Below are 24,608 nucleotides of genomic sequence, written 5' to 3'. Positions count from 1 at the left end.
TTTGAGTCTTATCTTTAAACTTTTGGGTGAGTTTATCCATTTCCGCACAGTTGTAGATCTTCCGGATTATCAAGTTATCAGTTGGCATCTGATCTCCCAACATTGAGCTAATGCTATCCTTGCTGCAGTTATTATATGTAAAATTAAATATTTTATTTCTTTTGCGATTTCACCTTTTATTATTTCCAACAAAAAATTTCAGCCTTAAGTTCTAATTGAATGTTTGTGATTTCTCTTATCATATTCTTATTTCTTCCCCAATACTTTTTGCTCTTTGGACAAAGCCACCAAACGTGGAAGAAGGTACCCCTTGTTTGTTTACATTTCCAACACAGTGGGCTTAAATTTGGATACATATTGGCCAATCTCGAAGGTGCTAGTTTAATAATTAAGCTAGTTTTTATATGCAAACTATTAGAGAGGACTTAATATGTTGCGCTCTATAAAAATCAAATTTAGGAGCAGTGCTTCAGAGACATTTTTTACAATCGTTTCATAGAAAGTATGCTTATTGTTGATTTGGTGATCTCTTCAGAGATCCTCTTTGCAACGCCATGTTTCTTTTTTTGGAGGGGGATAGTGTTAAAAGATCAGAAACACAAAGATTTTTTAATTGAAACAATTCACTTTAATGATAAAACGATCAGGCTGGCTAAAAGTGTTGTCTTGTTATATGGAGTGCTAAGAACATGGAAGATAGCAGCATGACAAATACCATAAACGAGTAAAATGAACCTCATTTTAGGAAGGAAAGGATTCTCTGTTCCAGATGTTTCTCTCCAAAAAAAATAGATTAAATTTAACTGGACAATTGTGGCAGATCTGCAGCAGCACATCTGAGCAATAAATAATTTGGAGGAATGGACACAAACTGAAATCGGAATAAATTTATCAACCCGCAATACAGTCTATTTTCAATATTAAGGCTTATGCATCTTAGAATATCAAGTAGATTATCCCAACAGGCTACATTGGTTTAAACAAACATTAAAAGAAACAGCAATGCAAGAACGTGTGGGGTATTGCTCTGCAGTTAAAGATACAGCATTTCTCAGGAAGCTAGGCACGATTTTTAATGGGAAAAAACCCCCATTTTTCACACAGATGTTTTGAGCTTCAAAACCTGATGCTTAAAACAAGTTTTACTAAATTCTTGGTAAGTGTAAAGTTATTCCGATTATCATTCTTGCAAGTGATGATCAGCTAAAGCCAAATACAAAGTTTAGAGTTGTTGTGGAATTACCTGACAACAAAATGATCGAAAATGGATTTTTTTTTTCTGATTTGCAAGTTTTTTGACCAAGATATTGGTGTTAAGGAAGAGAGGCACTAACGTACAAGTAAACTTTGGTTTCAAGTTAGTGAATTTAACTGGCTTTGGTAAAAGTTTCAAAACCCCAACCCCAAAGTTGCAGCAGAAATATTGTTCTAACAAAATACAGTATTTCCTCAATTCCTCATTCTGACAAAAAAAGAATCACCAGACTGAAGCATGCATTTATCAATACGTATATTCTCAGGAAAATTAAAATAAAAAATAAAACTATGTTCCTTTTTTTGTAGCGTTTTCCCTCATCCAGTTCTTGGTTCAGAAAACCAACAATTTTTGGAATGTGTTACTTCTTGGTACTAAAGTAAAACAATGTTAAAGGTGACTTTGAAAAAGGGTATCTTTAAACATTAATGAAGTCATCTGTTAACTGGCTCGATTATTTTTCTTTTTACACCGAAAACAAAACAACTGAAGAGGCATGAAAACCTGGAAAACCGTGTTCCTAAAATCGTGTATCTCCCCACCCCCCAAAAGCCACACATTTGTAAATAGCATTTTTTTAAAATACAGATGGAGCTAGTAGCTAAAAATGCAGAGATAGGCTGTGCAATAAATTATGCACGCAACCGTGGCGAGGAAGCACTGACCATTCCTTTCCCAAATCCATTCCTTTCCCAAATCAAACAATACACAGTGAAGCAGATGCTAAATTGCACTTAGAACTGCTTGCCTTCAGTGCAAATAAGGTATGAGAGCTATGACATAACTGCAGCATGTTTCCTCTGGACTACCAACATGAATTTAATCTACCTTCAAAGCCCTTTATTTTCCAAATGCAGATTGGTCCTGTAGATTAGATTAAGATGACAGGGAGACAACTATGTGGTGAAGTAAAAGGCCAGGCATTTCAATCCTATCTATAAAAAATTAGATGATAATTTCTGGATATTGTAGGCAACAATTTCTCCCCCCCCAACTGAGTCAAAAGTTGTCTTTGGCATCTGTAAACTTTTATTCCCCCCCCCCAAAAGAAAACCAAATACACAAAAACATTGAACCGTCTATAAAAATACAGTTTAAGACAAGCTCCTCGTTTCCCTGATGTAAAATTTCACAATTTTAAATAAACTGTAAACTGAGTACATTCAATATATATATATAAAATTTCTGAGGTTTTGGCAGTCCAGCATTGGGAGGGAGGGGAGCAAAGAAAAAATTATTCGGAAATCTTTACGTAGTAGAACATCTTGCTTAAACTAAAGGTCTTTTTACTTGGTCTTTTTACCAGGAGGAGAAAAAAGGCTTCCGGCTGTGAAAAGTCTGAGTAAATGCATTGCTCAAGTGAACAATCCTTCCTTGAGTTCCACCGTGGCTTCTCTCCACGATCACCCGAGGCATCTGGACCAGCTGAAGAGGGCTTCTTTCATCCTTTAAGGCCTGAGTAAGGTTCAGTATCTGCAAAAAGGAACGATGCCAAGATAGAAAAAAGTACTTTTAGCTTAGCCCTAACGCTGCCAGAAACCGCCTACCCTACAAGAGATGCTGCTATGCACTCTCTATGGTAACATGGACAAGAGGCGCACGCAGCAGGTCTGTAGTTAATAGAACTATGTCTACGTGGAGGGAAGTGAGCAGTGGGGTACCCCAAGGTAGGTTAGGACCAGTATTCTTCATTATCTTGGGAGTGGTGTGATAGCCTAGAGGTAGACTCTGGCCTCATAGTCAAGAGGCTGTGAATTCGATCCTAGGAAGAGGCAGATATTTCTCTCTGTGGGCATGATGAGAATATATCTGATAGAAAAAAAAACTCTGCACTGGCAGATTTCTGGTCTAAAATAGAGATATGCATACGTGATACGTAGTAGCTAGGAGATTATCTTAGGATATGATACTTAAAAAGTGAGAATTAAAGGGGAGTAATTGAAGTGATATACTAGATAATGGGGTGGCACATTCCAACTGGTAATTAAAGGGGGGTAATCTTTGGAATTATTAGAACTAAGATGTGATTTATTGAATAATGAAATAAAAGTATGTATTAAAATTGCAAATGTTGACAGTTAAAAGTTAAAAAGTATAATGAATATAGAATAACAAATAAGAACTTTAGATATTATAAAACAAGAATATTTAAAGAAAATTGAAATAAGCTAAGATGTGAATTGAAAATGGATACAATAAAAGCTATAGATAAATGGTAAAAGTAGTGATATGATATGAAATTGAATATGAAAGATAAATATGTAATTAAGGTCATGTTTGTATTGAAATGTAAAAACCTGGAACTATGCTGTTCACTAAAAGAGGTTGTTGAAATAAATAAAAAATAAATAAAAATTTATATACAAACAAAAAACAAAAAAACTCCGCACTGGCAACAGGAAAGGCATCTGGCCATTAAAACACTCAGCTAGCTCCTTCAGTTGCCCAGACTCCTCCCCACAAGGGATTATGGGGTCGTTAAAAGAGGAGGAGGAGGACTCTTCAATATCTTCATCAATGATCTGGATGAGGGAATACAGGTAGTCCTCGACTTAGAACAGTTCATTTAGTGACCGTTCAAAGTTACAATGGTGCTGAAAAAAGTGACAGTACCATTTTTCACACTTATGACCAGTGGTCACATGATTTACATTCGTAATCTTGATAACTGACTCATATTTATGACCACTGCAATGTCCCAAGGGTGTTAGGAATGTAAGTCACCTAACAGTTATTTGGGTTGGAAATATATAAACTAGGATAGACATTTTAATACTATGTCTTTAAGAGAATCCTAAAACTGTAATTGGGTGTGGTTTCTCAAACGGCCATAAGATGGAGCCAGAAACCTGGGTTGTTTAGTCTCAGAAGAGAGTGTGACCTGAGTCTCTGTTTCCTTCTGTTGGAGAGTATTGCCGTTCCTCCTAATTGACTGTTCTTCTTGGATTTGATGTAAGTCTGTTACTGAACTGTTTTTGATACTGGCCTTTGTTATTGGATTATCCTTGGACTGAAAACTGACTGATTTAACCGTGAATGACTTGGACTGTGTTTGAACTTTGCTTAAACGTTTATTGAAAGTAAAAATCTACATTTACTGTACAGTGTATCTGTGTGCTATGTGTGTATTATTCAACATTACTCTCAATACGTCTCCCTGTATGCGCTCATTCTCCTAACAGGGAATTACCTCAACAAGGCGAAGGAGCAAAACTCACTTAACAAATTTCTTACTTAACAGAAAATTTGGGCTCAATTGAGATCATAAGTGGAGAACTACTTATAGTTAAAGAAAGCAAGTTGTGTGCTAAAGCAGGGGTCCCTAACCGCCGTCCGCGGACCGGTACCGGGTCATGAACAAGCCTTACCGGGCGCTGGTTGCTGGCGCCGCCATCTTTTTGGTAAAAAGCAATTTTTCGCAAAAAGATGGCGGCGCTTACGCTGGTGAGCTTTTCCGGTAGAAAGCCATTTCTACCCGAAAAGCTCACCAAGCGCTGGCGCCGCTTTTGACGAAAATCACTCCGTGATGTCACCGGAAGTGATTTTTCGTCAAAAAGATGGCGCGCCCAGCTGACGCTCGGAACCGGCCGCGGCGCCCAGCTGACGCCGAACCGGGCCGCGCCGAAAAGGTTGGGGATCCCTGTGCTAAAGTCTAGAAAGAAAGAAAACAAAAACCTAGATTCTATACTTAACTCAAAAGCAACTGCTACAACGATATATGAGGCAAAAATACAAATTTAAAACACATCGTCCAAAGGAAAAATCCCCTTACCTGTCCTCTCATTACAGACATTTGGTTCTCAAAGGTAGCCTTGTCAAACCCTTTGTCAGTCTTTATTGGAAGAAAAATAAACTGATTTGAGAAACCTTCATAAGTCAACTCAGATCCACCTATAAATAACCAGACTTAAAATAATAAGCAAGGAAGCATTACCAAACCATTAAAAGCCTTGTGAAAAGTCCGATGAACTTTCCGTATTTTGACATTTCACCCGTTATTGACAGCTTAGAGCAAACAAATATGTTATAGAATAAATATGCTCAAATGTGCATTATTCTGCCCATTGCTGTGCTACTTTAAACTGTTTTGTCCAAAATTACTTTTACCTTAAAAAGTTCATAAAGGTCTTCACAGAGGTCCTGTACAAAATTCATGTCAGAAATACGAGGAAGTATCAAATCTACTGTCTCTTGAGAAAAGGGGACCTTTGCTTGTGGAAGCCAAGCCCAGTGGAATGGATCTGAGAGAGGGGAAGAGACAAGGGACGTGAAGGTGAAGCCTTTCCGAATAAAAAGGTTGAATTTTCAACTTTTCAGGTGTTAATGCTCAATTAACTGACTTTAGGAAAAGTCCATTTCCTTATAGATGTGGTCCTTGAATCATGACCACAATTGGAACTGTAATCTTGGTCACTTGTTCTGACTTAGGCTTCCTTAGAAAGCATAAAACACAATCGTAGTTCCCGGCAAAATCTCTTTTATTTCCACGGCTGTGAATTGTGTTCATTCACAGCCTGCAAGGCTTCCCAAACAGTCTTTCAGGGGTATGTTGATAAACAGCCACCTTATCACACTTGGAATGCGTCCAGAGAACTAATGGCCAGACGCAGGGCAAGGCCAAACTTGACACAGAGTCAAACAGAACTTTTCAAAGTTTGAATCAACCAGATGAACTAGTTGCTTCCTGCAAAGGCTCACGTCCCGTTCTCTCCTCTTTTAGGTCCTATGGGAGACCCCAATCATCTCCGAGGTGTGGCCTTACTCCTGAGTAGACCCTGCTTTCTCAATTGTTCTTCTGGTAGCCCTGCGCATATGCATGCTGGGAACTGGTTCCAGAAGCTCCCCCGCCTCACTGCTGTCCAAACCCAAAGGCAGCTGCTGACTGCCAGCCTGCCCTGACCCCATCTCTGCCTCTGGTGCAGAGCTCTCGTCCGAGCCTTTCTCAGCCTCCAAGACTGGCCTAGGTTCCTCCCCAACCTCCTCACTACTGTCCGACTCTGCTGGCAGCTCTGGCAGCGGGCAATAACAGTCACTGAGTTGAAGCGGCTGCTTCAGTCAATGACCACCGTCCTGGCACACCAGGTTCTGGTTGTTAAAACGATCACTTGGGTTGTTAAGCAGGTGGAGTCCCAGGTAAAGAGCCTCATGAAGGGAGGATCCGCTCAAGAGCTGAAAATCTTCCCTGCCAAACTCCCAGCAGGGTTTTCAGCCCCTGAGCTTCCAGCCATGTTCCATCCGCCATCCAACCAGGAAATTCAGTCTTAGCAACTGTGCAACTCATTTAATGACTACCGTGATTTGCTTAGGAACCATTGCAGAAAGAAGTCTTGAGATTGGCTTAAGGACTGCCTCACTCAGCAACGGAAGTCCAGGTCCCAATTGTCCCCTTTAAGGTGAGGATTACATGTATAAACACATTTTTATCTAAGGGGGAAAATTCAGAAGGAACATCCTAGCAATCTTGGCCTTAGGAATCCCTACAAGTGTGGCTATTCGAGCTGTATTCTTCCCAACTGAAAATAAAACGATAGACTTGTCGTTCACATGAGACAGGTTAACAGTTACCCAATGTGGCACTTGACAAAATATATGCCGACAATGATCATTGATAATCAGGTATAACAAATCTGAAAGCTAGATAAGCCCTGGTTTATGCCATACTAAATCCTATTCATCATTTCTGTTCACATGAAGTTAACAACTGGAAAGAAAAGCACGAGTGCCTGCCTTCCGTTTGCTAGATGGATATTATTATTTTGCATGTTAAGATTTTTATCCCATGTTTATTATTTATAAGTAATTCAAGGTGGCAAAGATACATAATAGTTCTTCCTCCTCTTTTTGTTCCTCACAACAACCTCCCAGTGAGATGGATTGGCAAGACACGAGTGACTCAAAGTCACCAAAGTGGCTTTCGTGCCTAACACTCAACTAGAACTCACAATTTCCTAGTTTCTGGGCCAGCACCTTAACTTTATGCTACTGACTATCTGTAGATATAATACAATCTGCTAATAACAATACTTGCAACCTCATGCATTCTTATCGAGAAAAATTCAAAACCTCACATGCTCTCCACTCGTCAGGATGCTTGAAAGGAAAAGCAAGGCCATTATCAATTGCTGCAATTTTAATAATAGGTTCCTTTTCATTAATCCATTGGATCTCCTATTGGAAAACAATAAAAACAAAACAAAATCAAAAGTATTCAAGGCACATCTACTGGTATTAAACACAGAAACAAAAAACTACCATTTGAACAGGATATTAAGCCTGTGCAATATATGCCACACAATATTATTTTCCACTGATAATTCGGTGATAATCTAGCACAAGTATATAACATCGATGATTTTAATTACACATGATTTAATTCTTATTCAGTAAGAACATAGGATAAGAAATAATCCTCTATAAAATCCATAATTGGACACATAACTGAATACAAATCACATTATTGATCAGATGGTATCCCTGTGATCAAAACAGAAGAGTCTTTGTCCTACCTTATCAGAAAGATCAGGCCCATCGCTCTGTTTTTCATACTTGACTAACCAATTATCGTTGCCTCTATCTTCAAAGAAATGAAGGAGAAACACAATTAAATGAAAGGCAAATATCAACATAAAATATTTCTATGGTCTTTTTAGAGTTGCCAACAGAAAGGGAGGGGGGAGCAGTGCGGCAGCTTGCAAACTGAAACTGCATTCCATAAATGTATTCAAAGATAGTAACTAGGTGACTGAAGTTTCTGCCGCGCAAAATTCTTAACTGGAGAGCATGATTGATGACTCTGGGCTATGGATGTGTCCCATTGGAGAATATGAATTACAATACACCCAGGGGGTAGGGGGAAACCAGGGTCATGGGTGACAGTGAATGATGTGTCTCAGAGTTGGCTACACCCAGGCAGTGCTGGACCTTTTAACTCCCAATAAATCCTTTGGAAGTTTTGGAAGTTTGGCTCGAGACTCATGATTTAAATGGGGGTAACTGCTGGGATCCTGACAGCAAGGGTGTTGCAGTAAAAAAAATGTCACAATAATGAAATATAGTACAGTTTAGCTTGTCATATTTAAAGATAGCTATATTAATCTACCATGGTCAATCCTAAAGGCAGTGATAATTCAATATATACCATTTAAGCCTTAAAGAGCACGGACATTTTCTAGCCCATTTTCCTTTGCTTGAATTCCATAACAATTCAAGGGTAATGTCATAAGGGATGAATTTTTTTTTTTAAAAAAAAACCCTATTACATACCAGTATTTCTGATAACATAATCAAGCACAACCAGTTTCTCAAACTGTGACTGAAACTGTTTCCTTGTGTTCTCGGGCAAAGGGTCAGTTTCAAATTTCCTGAGCCAATAGTCAGCTTCTTTGTAACCTTCCACGAAAAGCTGGAAGGAGCCAACCTGCAATTGAAAATAAAGCCTGCGTCAATGAAACGGACCTGAACGCATAAAGCATTTAAAGCGCTTTTCACACGTGAAAGCAAATAAAAATGTTAGAGCAAATGCTCTTCCTAAGTAGAGCCGTGACCTTAATCAATGGATATAAAAATAATATTTATGGGGAAAGAAGATTTCCATTGCTAACTATCAAATTACAGTTGGCTGGAGAATGCCTTTCAAAATGTGATGCATAGGGAATTAGCTCCAGGGCTTTTGAGAAACAAGACTGAGTTTTGTCTGTGATTTGATTTTTTTTTTTTTGTATTTTTAAGTTAAAAAATAATAATAAGCAAATCTTGTTTTTTTTTTTCCTTTTGAAGACGTTTCGCTTCTCATCCAAGAAGCTTCTTCAGCTCAGACTGAAGATAGTGGGGAATGGAAGGATTTAGATGATGATGGAGGAGGAGGAGGAGGAGGAGGAGGAGGAGGAGGAGGAGGAGGAGGAGGAGGAGGAGGAGGAGAGGAGGAAGAGAAGAGAGAGAAGAAGAGGAAGAGGAAGAGAGGAGGAGGAGGAGGAGGAGGAGGAGGAGAAGACGACGAAGACTTACAAATTACTCCAGAGCAGGAATGGAAGGAAATTACAACCCCCCTCCAAATAAAATTGAAGTGGGGAACATTTTGAGGACTGCCAAGGGTTTTTACCTTAGGAGGTAGTCCAATTCGGTGAAACTTTTTGCCAACTTTTGGCACTTTTTCCAACGCGTATTTCTTCCCTCTTGACTTGGCACGGTCGATGGCACTGTAGTTGAACGTCTCGCTTACAAACCAGACGACCTTAAACACAGACAGCAGAATAACCTTTTTAACATTTTAAGGGTGACACCATATTATTCATTGTACCCACCTCTTCCTTAAGCTGTACAGGCAAGTCCTTGGCTTACAACAGCTCACTTAGTGACCAAAGTTACAACGGCACTGAAAAAAGTGACTTGGGACCGTTTTCCACACTTAACGACAATTTGGGCATCCTCGTGTGATCAAAATGCAGGCGCTTGGCAAGTATGTCATATTTACAACCGTTGTGGTGTCCCTTTTGCCATCTGACAAGCCTGATTCACTTAACAACCCGGTTACTGACTTCACTGCAATGATTTGCTTAACAAAGGTAGCAAGAAAGGTTGTAAAATGGGCGGGCAAAACTCAAATCAATGAATGTGTCCCTTAGCAACAGAAATGTTGGGCTCAAGTCGAGGACTGCCTGCATTTTGTCTTCAGGCTTTCTAGTAGTAGATAAAGATCAAAGTTTTTATTGCAGAGGTTAGAGGAGAATCAACCGAGGCTCCTCCATGATTTCCTTTGAGGCTATAGTTGCTCCCTTGCATTCCAGCAACCTTTTTGCCAGGCCAGTTTCGGAGGATTACGAGGGCGAAACTGCAAGTTGTCAAATTTGCAAGCTGTTGCAAAAAGGAGGAGTGGAAAAAAAAAGGGTACGGTAAAAAGTGAAAAGGATCCACCCTGAAAAGCTGCACGGTGGTTAAGGGTGATGTCCAGCAGCTCTGCATCTCTAGCAGTGAATTGATAAAATATGCACAAAATTCCAATTGGACCCCCAGGCCAAAAAAGGAAAGGGCCCCTCCCGTAAGCTCATTTTATGCCTCATCCTGACATCTCCCATCAAATTCCACCAAATTCCAACCGAGGCCAATCTTCTTAGCTAATGAACTCCAAAAGTCAAAACTATTCTCCCAGTCTGAAAATTAGTTTAAAGGGTTTTAATTCAACATTTATTTGTTTTGTTTTTGTTTTTTGTAGTTTTGAGCAGAAATACTTTTCGTCATGCTCAATTTATGCCACAAACCACTCTCTTCTTACCTTCGTTTTGGGGACCACTCCTAATCCTAGTTTACTGTCCACAAGATAGGCACCAGCTTCGGAGAGATACCCCTGATTAGGAACAAGGCAGCCTCTGCCAAAACAGCAAGGGCAACAGATTTTGTGAAAATATTTGGTCCATTTTGGATTTAGATGACCATAAGGCTCTTCAGACTTGGGTTTAAACACTCCAATACTTTTCTAAAGGAGAAGGGAATAAAGGAAGAAGGAATCAGAAAAGTGTGCACTTGTTTGCTAGTCATATATAGAAATAGTTTATACAAAACTAGTCCCCTTCTTTGCCTTCTGAAACGGGGGCAAAAACTACTGCAAGTCTCAAGAGTGCATACGTGCCCATGGTAGATTTGGGAGAGAACCAATAAAAAAACCGGGAATTCTGGGAGTTAAAATCCTCCAGGCTTAAAGTTGCCAAGGTTGGCGAGCCCTGGTCCAAAGCTGTCTGGTTATCTAAAATTCAATGTCACCACACGTAGTCCTCGACTTACAACAGTTCGTTTAGTGATCGTTCAAAGCTACAACCTCACTGAAAAAAGTGACTTGGGACCGTTTTTCACACTTACGACAATTTCACCATCCTCCAGGCCACCGAATCAAAATTCAGACACTCGGCAAGTGGCTCATATTGATGTTAGTTGCACTGGCCTGGTTATCACCGTTTATAACCCGACAAGTAGAATCAATGGGGAAGCCAGATTCACTTAAAGACCGTGTAATTAACTTAACCATTGGAGTGATTCAATTAAGAACACTTGAAACGTCAAAAGTTGTGTAAATTCAAAATGCATTATGAGTCGAGCATCAAAATAGAAAGGGTTCATTTTTTTTCTCGACAACTCCCATCTTCCCCAAACAAAGTCATACAGCATTTAAACCGTAAACACAAATAAAGCATGTTTTATTTATACAATATCCATTAGCAGAATAAATAGCATTCCAAAAAATAAATCAAAAAATTCAATACGAGGCTACTGTTTCAGAGTGCTATTGATTTCGGATGGAAGGAAAAGAGGACAAGGCAGCTGTAAGTTCTGACTTTGAACATGAAGGAGCAATAAAACTAGCCATCTTTTGACCCTCACAGCAATGAAATTTAAAAGACCAGAGACACAATAAACCATTAGTTCTCTCTGACAAGAGTTCTGCTTGCCCTCCAATGCAACGGCTGCATGGTCTCCAAATCTACTAGTGTTCACTTGAAGCTGGTTTTAGCCTTTGCCGATAAGTGATGAAAAGCTGTTATTATTTCTGATGGACTACAGTAAGATAACTAACCAGGCATCATGCAGCAACAATCAAGGAGAGAAGCAACTTAGAACTAAGGAGGAATTTCCTGACAGAACAATTAATCGGTGGAGCAACTTGCCTCCAGGAATTGTGAATGCTCCAGTATTGGAGGTTTTAAGAAGAGATTGGACAACCCTTTGTCTGAAGTGGTGTAGAGTTCCCTGCCTGGGCAGAGGGTTGGACTATAAGACCTCCAAGGTCCCTTCCAACTCTTATTCTATTCTATTCTATTCTATTCTATTCTATTCTATTATAATATTAACTCTAATGGTGTCCCTAAAGTTAAGGGTGATGTGTATTATGCCATATGAAATATTGGCAGACTAAAAGTAAAACAACAACAACAATGGGCTGAAGTTGAGAGACTACATGGCAACTCAGCTATAAACAAGAGCAGGTTTCACTAGTTATGCTATTACAGCCTTGTTTCAGTGCCAATCTATGGCTGGCGTGGAGCCAGAGGCACAGAAATAAGCCAAGCCTGTATAAAATTCTGAACCCATTTGTCTTCTTCAATAAAGAACGGCCTTAAGAGGAGAAGGTGGAAACACTGATCTGAAATTTAAAATGGGATTGCACAGATACGAGGACCACCACTGAAGTCAGAGGTCTACTACAAGGTCCAGTTGCTAATAAAATGATTTCATTAGCAATTGGTTTTGGGCAAAACAGCTGCAACATTTGTTTTCATGCCAGGATTCATTATAGATAATTACCTCCAATTTGCCTCCCTTATTTCCTCCAACTTTCTTTTGTCTCCTATGAATCTTAACCTCTGCACCCACATTCAATTACTTGCCTGGTTTGTGTTTACTTCCTAGGAAAGAAGGGTATTTACTGCAAATTCCTAGGCTAAATAGCAGTAATTGTGAAGGGAACTATTTTAGTATGGAGGTAGTAGTTATACGAAAAACTTGTGTTTAATGTTAATGTCCTTTCATCCAAATTTCTTATGCCATCTAATCTCATTATCATATATATTTCAAGTATTTATGAAATTTATTCTCCTTGTCTATAAAGCAACCTGATTTTCTTAATTTTATTTGATCCAGAAATTGTTGATGAAGGCAAAAGGCTCTTCTAATTCAGGTAGTACAGCTCAGTTATATTATTACAACACAAAAGATAACTATGGCCCACATTTTACTGTTTAGTAGGTTCTAGAGGTAGATCCAGAACAAAACAAAGATTCTGTTTCCCAGAAAGAAGATGCAAGAGACAATGCTCTCGTGGATTAGTATCCTTTAGCAACTTGCATTCATTTCACTTTCTGAAGATTTTTCTGAAGTTATATCACAAAAAAAAAACACGAAACCTGGTCTCTCTCAGCTTTTTTTAATCCAACCTCTTTAGATAATATCACCCAAATATTTGACAGTTTTGGACAGCTACTACGAGAATGGAGATCAACGAGAATTATGAATCTAAAGTTAGAAAATGTGTTTGCACGCACACACTGGTACATATATTATGCCGTCAGATTGGTTTCAACTCTTAGAAACCACATACTTTCACAGAGATTACAAACACAGTCTTTTGAAACTCATTAGAGAAAATAAATCAGCTGTTAAAGAATTCTGAGCCTAAAGCAAGAGAATTGTTACGGTACAAAAATGAGACTTTTCTTACAATTGATCATGAAGTCTTTCCATACAGCACTGCACACCAGAACAACTAGACACAAGGACAAGTTTTTTTCCTGAATGTCATCACTCTGCTAAACAAATAATTCCCTCAACACTGTCCAACTATTTATAAAGTCTGCACTACTATTACTATTCATCTTCTAGTCACTCCTTATCACCCATCCCCTCCCACTTGCACTGTATGACTGTAACTTTTCACTTGCATCCTTACGATTTATATTGACTGTTTCCTAGTATGATTTGATTGCTTATTGTACCTTATGACTATTATTAAGTGTTGTACCTGATGATTTTTGACTCTTGATGAATGTATCTTTTCTTTTATGGACACTGAGAGCATTTGCACCAAGACAAATTCCTTCTGTGTCCAATCACATTGGCCAATAAAGAATTCTATTCTATTCTATTCTATATTCTATTCTTATTCTATTCTATTCCAAATATTATTAACTGAAGAAATGTTGATCCAATAAGCTCTATATATATACACAACAAAAAAAGGAATGTTTTAAGGTTGACTAAAAAGTCCCTCCATCCCTGTTGTTTAGCATTACGCACAAAGTAGAACTATGCATTTGTTATTCTCCTAATAGCAAACCATTAGGCAAAACCAAACTTCTGACTCCTGCATATTGGGAGAGAATGAAGGAAGAGATAATCCCTACATGTGCACAATGCTCAACCAACCACGGATTTGCTCAAATCCGTTTAGCAGTCCTGCTAGCAAGATACAGAGGTAGAAAGTGCTTCCTGCTTCTTCGTGCAGATAAGCTGCAAGGAAAGGACCCTGGTATCACTGTGTGCAGATAGGCATGCGCAACCTCGACCATGGCAAAAGAAAACATTTTTTTTTACATAAACCCACAAAGAATGCTGAAGCCAAGGGCACTCACCCTCTTGGAGTCTTTGACGAAGTAGCTTCCGCTGGACCCCTGGGAGATTCTTTCGGGAAAGACTTCGCTTTCGATGGCTTGTTCCGCTCGCTGCATGACTTCAGCAAATTCAGGATCGTCCATACAGAAGTTCATCTCTGCAATGCTTCCCACATTTCCTGTGTGTATTGCAACAACAATTTCAAGTTAGTGCTATCAGCTTATTTTTTTTTCCTTTCCTCAACTCTGTTTCCCCCCACCCCACCCCTTTCAATTTCTTAATAGACACTTAACCCTGGCTTACTTCCTAGTAAGAAACAATATGGGGACTCACAATAGCAATGCCAAAATAATATATACAGCCCTGCAGTTGCTACATTTGCATAATGCAGCTACGTGGTTGGAAATTGGACTCTTTGGGATGACTGAGGAGGCGGTCCATAGGTACAAGGACAGCATGCAAAACAAATGGTATCGGACCCAGATAGACCACCGAATACTGAAGGCAGCACAGAGATTCCGTTTCAAAAGCCAACCTGTGAAGTGGATTTCCCTGAAAACAAACGGACCAGTTGCTTTGGTGGTGTGGAGAAGATAACTTGGTCCTCAACACCAATAAGACCAAGGAGTTGATAGTGGATTACAGAAGGAACAAATCAGACAACCAGCCCTTGCTTATCAATGGAGACCGAGTGGAGCAAGTGGCCAGTTTTAAGTTTCTGGGTGTTACCCTAAAAGAGGACCTGACCTGGGGGGGCTCACATTGCAGCCCTGGTCAAAAGGGCCCAGCAGAGATTATACTACCTGAGGCTTCTCAGGAAACAACAACTGAATGAAAAACTGCTGGTGACCTTCTACCGCTGCACCATAGAGAGTATCTTAACTTATTGCACCTGTGTAGGGTTTGCCAATTTGCACAGTGGCAGATTGCCCAGAGGATCATTGGCTGCCCTCTCCTCTCCTTTGAAGAGCTTTATAGCTCCCAGTGCCTTAAGGAAGTTCAAAACATTCTCAAAGGTCCATCTCGTCCTGGGTGCCTCCTTTTTTTTGAACTATGACCAACTGGCAGCCGGTACAGGATAATAATGAAAACAAGGACAAACAGGCTGAAAAACAGCTTCTATCCCAGGGCAGTAACTCTTTTGAATTCTGCTATATAGCGCAATATGAATGCAGTATCAGGGGTTTTTCAGTTCAATGTATAGAATGCGAAGGATGCGTGTTTGTGTTTATTTTCATCGTCATAATGGACACTGAAGATGGTATTTAATTTTGTTGTACGAGGTGCAATGACAATAAACTAAACTACTCTCCCCAGTCCTAGGACGATACCAATTCTTGCAATAACACTGGCAACAAAGGAACAAGCACAAAAAAGGTCCCCTAAGCCTGCATCCAGCTTCAACAACACTTCACTATTTCTTTTCTTTTCTAAGTTTCATTAGGCCACATTGTCCTCCCACCTTCAACCCCAAAGAGCAAGGATATAACCCCCAAAGCAGCTGCATCCCACCACCCCAATCCAGTGCTTGAGGGACTGCCCCAAGATCAGCCCGTTGGCTTTGGGCATAAGCTGGGACTGGAACTGGCAGGCTCTGCTTCTGCCCTGATGCCTTAATCACTGCGCGTCTTCTCCTTCTCGTCAGCCTTGACTCCAGGCAATTGTCTCTGCCATTTTCCAAGCAACATAAGGTAGTCCTCAACTTACGACCACAACTGAGCCCTTGAAACATTAAGTTAGTTTTGCCCCACTTGATACCCTTCCTTGCCACAGTTCTTAAGTGAAATACACCCCAGTTGTTAAGTTAGCCACACAGGTGTTAAGCCTATCTGATTTCCCCATTGGTTTTCCTTGTCTGAAGGTCGCCAATGGGTGTGTGTGTGTCACATGACTCCAGGATACTGCAACCGTCATAAATATGAACCATTTATGTATAACTTCAAAGGGTCATTAAATGAAGTGTTCTACCTTGTTTTCCCCGAAAATACAACCTATCCTGAAAGTAAGACCTAGCTCAGGGTGGGCAAACTACGGCCCGCGGGCCACATCCGGCCCGTTGGTCTGTCCAATCTGGCCCGCCCCTGAAAAAAAATCGCTGGGCGTGGCGTATTGCCCTGAGCCGTGTGGCCCCCAAAGTTGCAAAACAGTGCGGAGCGCTCTCGGGGTAGGAAAGAAAAGAAGAACTTTGCAAAGGCCTCGGCTGGGAGTTCGAAATCACCTTTGAGTGCGACCTCTCCGAAGGTGAGTCCCCGCCGATCCCCCTTTTTTTTCCAGGGCTTCCAGGCTTAAACTTTGCAAAGGCAAAGTTTGCAGGCGGGAGCGTCTTCCGGCCGAGGAGCGGGAAGGGTTCCGCCTAGTGGGCGGGCTGCTTGAAGCGGGCTGCTTGGAGCCACCTAAAGCTAGGCCGCTGCTGGTGGAGCCTTGCCCTGCCTTGGTGCCCCGTTTCCCGGCTCGGCGGTCCTGCTCGGGCGGCACTTTAAAAGCCTGCTCCCAGCACCCGAGCAACTTCCCAGCAACTTGCGCCTTCCTTTTTCCTCGCGGGTGCTCGCGCCTGGCCTCGAGCCATGCGGCGGAGGGGAAACCCGAAGCACCGCCGGGTTGCCTCCTCCAAGCAGCCCGCCCGCCCGCCGGGCAGAACCCTTCCCGCCCTCGGCGGGAAGACACTCCCGCCTGCAAACTTTGCCTGTGCAAAGTTTAAGCCTGGAAGCCCCAGAAACCTGAGCAACTTCCCAGCAACTTTCGGCTTCCTTTTAACTCGCGGGAGCTCGTGCCTGGCCCCGAGCCGCACGGCGGAGGGGAAGCCCGGCGGGCGGGCGGGCTGCTTGGAGGAGGCGACCCGGCGGTGCTCCGGCAGCAGCAAGAGGCAGTTCCGCCCGGGCTCCGCTCAGGTGTCCGGCTGGGGCTGTCAGGAGTTGCTACCGCCGGCGCAGCTCCGCGCAGCCAGTCCCGCGTTGCCTTGGGAAGGAAAAGGCAAAACCAGGAGCCGCTGAGCTTGAGCCTCCGGTGCCGCTGCTCCCGTTGCAAAGCACCGCCGCAGCTCTTCCTTTTTGCCCTTCCCTTCCCCAGGCAACGCGGGACTGGAGCCGCGCGGAGCCGCACCGGCGGTAGTAACTCCTGACTCAGGGGGCCTCCGAGGGGAGGGGAAGGAGGAGAAGAGGAGGGGAAAGGGTGGGGGGGGGCGATTCCCAAAAAAATCTTGTGCTGACCCGGCCCGTCTGTCAAATTTTAAAACTTAATGTGGCCCCCGAGCCAAAAAGTTTGCCCACCCCTGACCTAGCTTGATTTTTACACATGCACCCAATATAATCCCTATTCCCCCCAAAATAAGCCCTAATTATGATCCCCACTCCAGAGTGCATGAGTAAAAATTAATCTAGGGTGGGGATGGGGGGTGGAGCTGCCCTACTACTTACCTTTGGACAGGTGTAGCCAGGCCTTATACACCCCAACACCTGCCTTGCCAGCCCATTTCTTCTGCAGCCGGCAAGGCTTTCCTGAAGGCCTCTGTAGCTGATAAAGCTCTGGACCGATCCAGAGTTATCAGCTGTTATCTGTTGCAGAGGCCTTCAGGAAAGCCTTGCTGGCTGCAGAAGAAGATCCTTAAGGACTCTGACAGCAAAAAGGAGCCTGGGGGTGACACACACAAGTGAGGTTAGTCAGTGGATCAACATCCCCCCAAAATAAGACCTGGTGCCTTTTTTTGTGGCAAAAAATTTAAGACAGGGTCTTATTTTCGGGGAAACACAGTATCCTGGAAACTGTCCTTGCCTTCTTCCACAGGCTAAGAGAGAGCAATTGGCCCAAAGTCACCCAGCTAGGACTTCAAATCAGGGCTCCTTTCTCGCAGGGACTCCATGAGAGGCCACCTTCCATTCATGGCCACCCGACTGTCAGCTACAATCGAGCCCAAATTTTACATTGCTACGTGGACCATTTCTCAAGGGAGTTTTGCTCCACTTGGAAGACCTTCCTTGCCACAGCCGTGAAGCAAAACACCTTTGTTGAAAGTTTAGCAACACAGACACTAAGCGGATCTGGCTTCTCCATTGATTTGGCTGAGAGTGCAACCATCATAAATGTGAATCAAAGTGTGATGACCCAGAGTGGGATACAAAATCAGGTGAAGCCCCTTTTATTGCTTCACTTTGCTTCAAAGCTCCAAATATCCTTGACTGGAGACAAAAAACTCCCCCACAAGCAGTTGCGAAAAGGAGGAAATGCCATTTAAACTAAAAATGCTTATAAATTATAAAGAGTAAAACAACACAAACCACACTGAAGCAATTAAGGGAACCAGGCAAGATATCGGAACACCCACTGGGAAGGACGCCAAACTCAGAGAGGAATGACAGACTAGAGATATTTCCACGCTTTGTTTCTAGCACTGGTCCATACGCATGTCCGTCCTTTTAACCAGTTCTCACAGATGCAGCCTATGAAGAGGATCAAGGCCCTTTCCTCCCCCTTAGACCATGTCATTCATGTCTCTCCCTTATCCTCTCCTCCCTGCATGCCCTAGGATGGAGAGGGGATGGGCCTGGGTCTTCCTCTGACTGCCCAGCCAGCCTCTGCCCTTCCCCAGCCTCCTCCACAACCTCCAGATCCACACTCCCACTCCCTGTCCACTACTCCACCAGGGGCATGACACAAAGTATAATATTGTTATTCATATCCACAGTTGGTTAAATGGAAACAAAACTTGAAATATGACATGGTTATACGAATGTTTTTGGAATAAATATAAGATTTATTGTGTGGGAAAGAATACCATGTGGAACCCAACTGGGGGGAGGAAAGAAATATATGCATATATAACAGTAAATATAAGATCATTGTTAATACAGGAGGTAGTAACTAAAAATGGCTATACTGATATTAGTTGTTTTTTGTTATATATTGGGTTTAAGAGATAATTATGGTGAGAATACATAAAATAAAAATAGGTGGCAAGATTGAATTGACAATAAAGGGGATAAACATTGGATAATATATTTACAGACTCCTCACATCCCGGACAAAAAGTGTTTCAACTCCTTCCCTCAAAATGGCGCTATAGGGCCCTACACATCAGAACAACTAGACACAAATGTTTTTTTCCTGAACGCCATCACTCTGCTAAACAAATAATTCCCTCAACACTGTCCAACTATTTACAAAGTCTGCACTACTATTACTATTAATCTTCTCATCACTCATTATCACCCATCCCCCCCACTTGTGACTGTATGACTGTAACTTTGTCGCTTGTATCCATATATATTTATATTTACTGTTTCCTAGTATGATTTGATTGCTTATTTGTTCCTGTGACTATCATTAAGTGTCGTACCTTATGATTCTTGACTCTTGACAAATGTATCTTTTCTTTTATGTGCACTGGGAGCATTTGCACCAAGACACATTCCTCTTGTATCCAATCACACTTGGCCAATAAAGAATTGTATTGTATTGTATTGTATTGTATTGTATTGTATTGTATTGTGTATTCTATTCTATTCTATTCTATTCTATTCTATTCTATATCTTAGGATGAATTTCTTTTTCTGGAAATGATGAATGAAACCACATGAAGTGAAAACACATTAAAAGAAAAATGGAATAGGTAAATGATATGATATGAAACTGGATCAGAAAGCTGAAAATATAATTATGATTATGTTATGTATACTACAACCTGGAATCACATTGTTCACTCTAAGAGATGTTTAAAGCAGGGGTCCTCAACCACCGGGCTGTGGACCGGTACCGGTCCATGGAGCACTCTGTATCGGGCCGCAAATTAAAAAAAATAAAAAAAATGGCGGCTTTCTTCGCCTTCGGTGAATGCTGCTGGGATCGGGGATCAAGGACACAAATGAAAGAATAATAACTATTCGCCTCTTTTTATCAGCCAAAGCTGCTCCGAAACGAAGAAGGCAGGCAGGCAGGCAGAACGGACCACTGTGGATTGAACCGTGCATGGGCGGGCGGGGTGGGGGTAAACGGGCGCTTCGGAGGAGCTGCGGCGACAGGAAAAGCCACACACACCCCCGGCTTCTTTGAAGCAGTTTCTTCCTGGGCTGGTGGAGCAGCGAGAGAGCGACTGAGAGAGGAACGAGGCAGACACCTGAGGGAGGGAGGGAGACACCTGAAGGATGGGGCTGAGGGAGGCAGGGCCGAGGCGCTCCCTGAACTTGGTGGTTTGTTGGCAGACGTTTTATTACCCAACTAGGTAACAACATCAGATGTTACCTAGTCAGGTAATGAAACGTCTGCAAGCAAACCACCAAACTCGACTCTCCCCGGTCCTTGAAAAAGTGTTTGTGCTTGAAACTGGTCCCTGGTACAAAAAAGGTTGGGGACCACTGGTTTAAAGAATAAAAATAAAAAATATGCAAAAATAAAATATAATAAATGAGAGTCAGCTGCAAACATCTGAACTTTGACCATGGGGATGCCGCAACGGCCATTAAAGAGTGGGAAAAAACGGTCCAAAAGTCCTTTTTTTTTCAGAACTTTGAGCAATCACTAAACAAACCACTGTTAAGTCTAGGACTGCCAGTATCCAAACTTTGATCACGTGACCACAAGGATGCTGTCGTAGTCGTAAGTGTGGGGAAAGGGTCCAAAGTCCCTTTTTTTTCAGTGCACTTGCAACTTCGGACCATCACCAAACGAATCACTGTTAAGTCGAGGATTGCCTACATCCAAATCTGGACCATGGAGATGCTGCCATTATCATTTAAGTGTGGGAAAATGGCCGAGTCATTTTTTCCAGTGCCCTTAAAACTTCAAAGGGGTCACTAAACGAGGACGAGGTTCTAAATCGAGGACCACCTGCAATTCCCCGCCCACTCTGAGGAACAAGAGCATCCCACGTGCGGCCACGCCCCCTCCTCTGCGCAGGCGCGTTGTTTCCTCACGCAAGAGCATCCCACGTGTGGCCACACCCCCTCCCCCTGCGCAAGCGCGCCTAGTTGCCTCATGCGTCAACGTCTCTTCCGCCTGGCTACGCCTCTGCCTTCTCAGCTCACCTGTTCCGTCCCGGGCCCGGTGGCCCCAGCCCGCGGCCGCCGAGCCCAGGAGCGGCTCTGACTCTTCGCCGTCGCTTTCCTGCTCCTCACAGGCCGCCTCGAACAGCTCCCGGCCGGCGAGGAGGCGAACGGCGCCGCCAGGAGCCGTCGGCGCCACCCGTCCGGAAACCGCCACGGCCGGCGGTTCTGTCTCCAGCTGCAGGAGCTCCTCGTCGGCTTCTTCCTCCGCCTCCGCCTCCGGGGAAAGCATCGAGCCGGCCATCGCCATGGGGGCTCGCGGAGGCAACGGCCGCTCTCCGGTTCAAGCGCCGGATGGCTGAGGGCGCATGCGCCCCAGGCTCGGAGAGGCGCGGGGGGGGCGGAGTCGCGCGCCGGGGCGGAGTCGCGCGCCTGCGCGTAGCGATATCCTGGCGCCTTGGGATAGCAGGGTCCTGGGGCGGGGCCAAGCAGGGGGCGGGGCTTCGATGCCAGCTCCGCCCTCCGCCTTTTCCTGGCATCTATTCTAAAAGGAAAATGAATGAATTCGTGGGAAAATGCGAGCGGTGTCAGAAAGTGGATTTTTTTTCATTGCATTGAGCGGTCTGTCCGAAATGTTGGTCTGTATAAGACAGGAGGACAATAGAATAGAACAGAACAGAATAGAATAGAAAATATATATATAATAGAAAACAAATATATTCATATATATATGAAATGCCACTCACACATCATCAAAATCTCCAGAGCCGTAAAGCCTACAAACTTGAGATTTGGCATGTCTGTTCCTCTTGGCTTCGAGGGGCTCATTAAGAAAGGATTTTGTGAAATGACCATCAGAGCATTTAGAGTATTTCCTATATTATTATTATTATTATTATTATTATTAGGCTCTGATGCTAAGGAGTTCTACTCCCCCTCCCCACCTGGAAAGAAATCTCTTCCAGATGCAAAACACAAGCAGAGGAGAGGAGTTTCAGTTTCACAGCAGCACCAAGAAGCTTTAGTACAGAACAGTTGAGCTAAGCCACACCCAGGCTCCTTGCTGTTTCCTTGCTCACCCAGCAAATATTCTTTCAGTTTCCAAACACCCCTCCACTCTCTCACACACTGACAGGATACAAGCCAGATGAGTACTGATGGACGCTGGTAGGCAGAGGTAGAATTCCCTCCCCCCCTTATTTTCCTTCCCAAAAACTAAACCCGACCACATAGTTTCGTAGCCAAGCATGGGTATTGAGCTAGTAGAAAATAGAATAGAAAATAGCGTAGAATAGAATTAGAATAGAATAGAAACGGAAACGGAAAAAATAGAGAAGATTAGAATAGAACAGAATAGTTTACAGTTAGAATTAGAATACTTTATTGGCCAAGTGTGATTAGACACAATGAATTTGTCGGGTGCATAAGCTCCCCAGTGTACATACAACGATAGATCATTGTCATAATTGTAAAAACACATCATAAAATATTAGATGCAACATGGAGACTAATCAACATAAATCATAGCAATCGAAGCAACTAAATAAACTTGGGCAGGGGGCTGGACTAGATGACCTACAAGGTCCCTTCCAACTCTGATTATCTGTTATCTTTGCCATTATGAATAAGGAAGTCCGTCAGCAGTCCTTGAATAAATGCACAAATCCCTCCTCTTTCCTTATCTACACTCTGAGTAAGTCAACACTGAAAATGTCACAGAGAGGAGGGGTCAGTCTATTCCCCAAAGCACCTGAGGGCAGGAGAAGAAGCAAGGGATGGAAACTTATCAAGGAGAGAAGCAACCTAGAACTAAGGAGAAATGTCCTGACAGTGAGAACAATTCATCAGTGGAATGGCTTTGCATTCAGAAGTAAATGCTCCAAACTGGACATTTTCAAGAAGAGACTGGACAGTCATTTGTCTCCTGCTGGAATGGGGTTGGTCTAGAAGACCTCCAAGGTCCCTTCCAACTATTATTCTGTATCCTTAAAAAAAAACTGGTTGTTTCTTCTAATGATTAAAGTGAATAAATAATTGATATAAAATAAAGTGAATTGTTCACCCATCGCAATCCAACTTTCTGATGGTCCTGCGTAAACTCTTGTGGCTTTAATGCCAAGCTAAGCAGAATAAAACGAGTGCCATTCAAATGGGCTGTTAGTTCCTGTGAATTGGTCCCAATCTTGAAATTGTTTGACCTCAGATGGACACTTCTTGAATTTCCTGCTTATCTAGTTTCACGGCAGAATATTTTGTGATGAAACATTGTGATGAAAAATGATGATGCAAACCATTGGTCTGGAAAGAAAATGGGTTCAATTGTGCCCTCAATTGCATTTTCTTAGAAGGCCCATGGAGCCAATATGGATTAAAAGCATACTTGCAAATACAAATGCCTTCTCCCACTTAAATAAAAGAGACACTACTGATAAATAAAAACAACATCAAAATCCTAGATTTCACTAATTTTATTCACAAGGATTTATACTGTTTTATGCATTCTTTTGACTTCAGATGCATTCCAGGCTAAGATTTCATTTCTACACACGTGGTTATATCAGGTCCTGCCTCCTCACCTGGCAGAGGGAGAAATAGCGTTTTGCAATGTATAATGGAAACCAATTATTGTTATAAATCAGCGCCCTCTTGCGTTTCTAAACCCTCTTATCAGCCTTAATCTTTACTTCAAGAGAATATAGCTAGTGATGGACAGGACTATATACCGTACTAAACTAGAATCAAGGTGGAAAAAAATCCTATATATTTGTTAAAGATTTACATTAATGTACAGTATATTGCCTTTCCGTATCAACTAACAAGATAAGCATTTCCAATCAATTTTCGTGTTCTTGTCAATTAAAGGGGCAGTGAGGACAAAATACTGTATAACAATAGCATTTACATACATCTTCACAGTGCTTTGCAGCCCACTCTGAGCAGTTTACAGAGCCAGCCTTCCCCCCCCCCCCCCCAACAATCTGGGTCCTTATTTGACCCAGATTTGGAAGGCTGAGTCAACCTTGAGCCAGTGAGGATTGAACTCCTAACAGTTGGCAGAGTTTGCCTGCAATACTGCATTCTAAGCATTGTGCGACTCTAAGCACTATAGAACAAGCAATATTTTCTGATAGAATTGTATGAAATAATGGAACCCATCGAGACTGGATACCCAGCCTGTAAATCATCCCCACTGGGTTCCAGCTTCTATGCCTTACAAAGGCAAGATGAAGCCCCTGATTTTTATTTTCAGTTTGCTTTCTTCTCCATATCTTCGTGATGTCCAGCCCAAG

At 42.3% G+C, this 24,608-nt stretch overlaps 1 protein-coding gene across 1 annotated transcript; it reads right to left on the bottom strand.

Annotated features, from left to right (window-relative positions):
- Nucleotides 1-605: 605 nt before the first annotated feature.
- On the bottom strand, nucleotides 606-21,695 carry PI4K2B (phosphatidylinositol 4-kinase type 2 beta). Its single transcript, XM_026685629.2, has 10 exons — nucleotides 21,361-21,695; nucleotides 14,368-14,525; nucleotides 10,524-10,724; nucleotides 9,354-9,485; nucleotides 8,519-8,672; nucleotides 7,762-7,829; nucleotides 7,324-7,423; nucleotides 5,363-5,496; nucleotides 5,028-5,087; nucleotides 606-2,728 (listed from the first exon to the last, which is right to left on the bottom strand). The coding sequence occupies exons 1-10, from the start codon at nucleotides 21,626-21,628 to the stop codon at nucleotides 2,555-2,557; spliced, it is 1,449 nt and encodes a 482-aa protein (XP_026541414.1). The 5' UTR covers nucleotides 21,629-21,695; the 3' UTR covers nucleotides 606-2,554.
- Between the last annotated feature and the right edge of the window lie 2,913 nt (nucleotides 21,696-24,608).

Source organism: Notechis scutatus, chromosome 4, assembly GCF_049901735.1.
Source record: "Notechis scutatus isolate UNSWTSFEM ecotype Mainland chromosome 4, rNotScu1.2, whole genome shotgun sequence".
Taxonomy (NCBI): domain Eukaryota; kingdom Metazoa; phylum Chordata; class Lepidosauria; order Squamata; family Elapidae; genus Notechis; species Notechis scutatus.
Note: the sequence above shows the minus strand (reverse complement) of the source record. Positions and strands in the feature narration are given on the sequence as shown.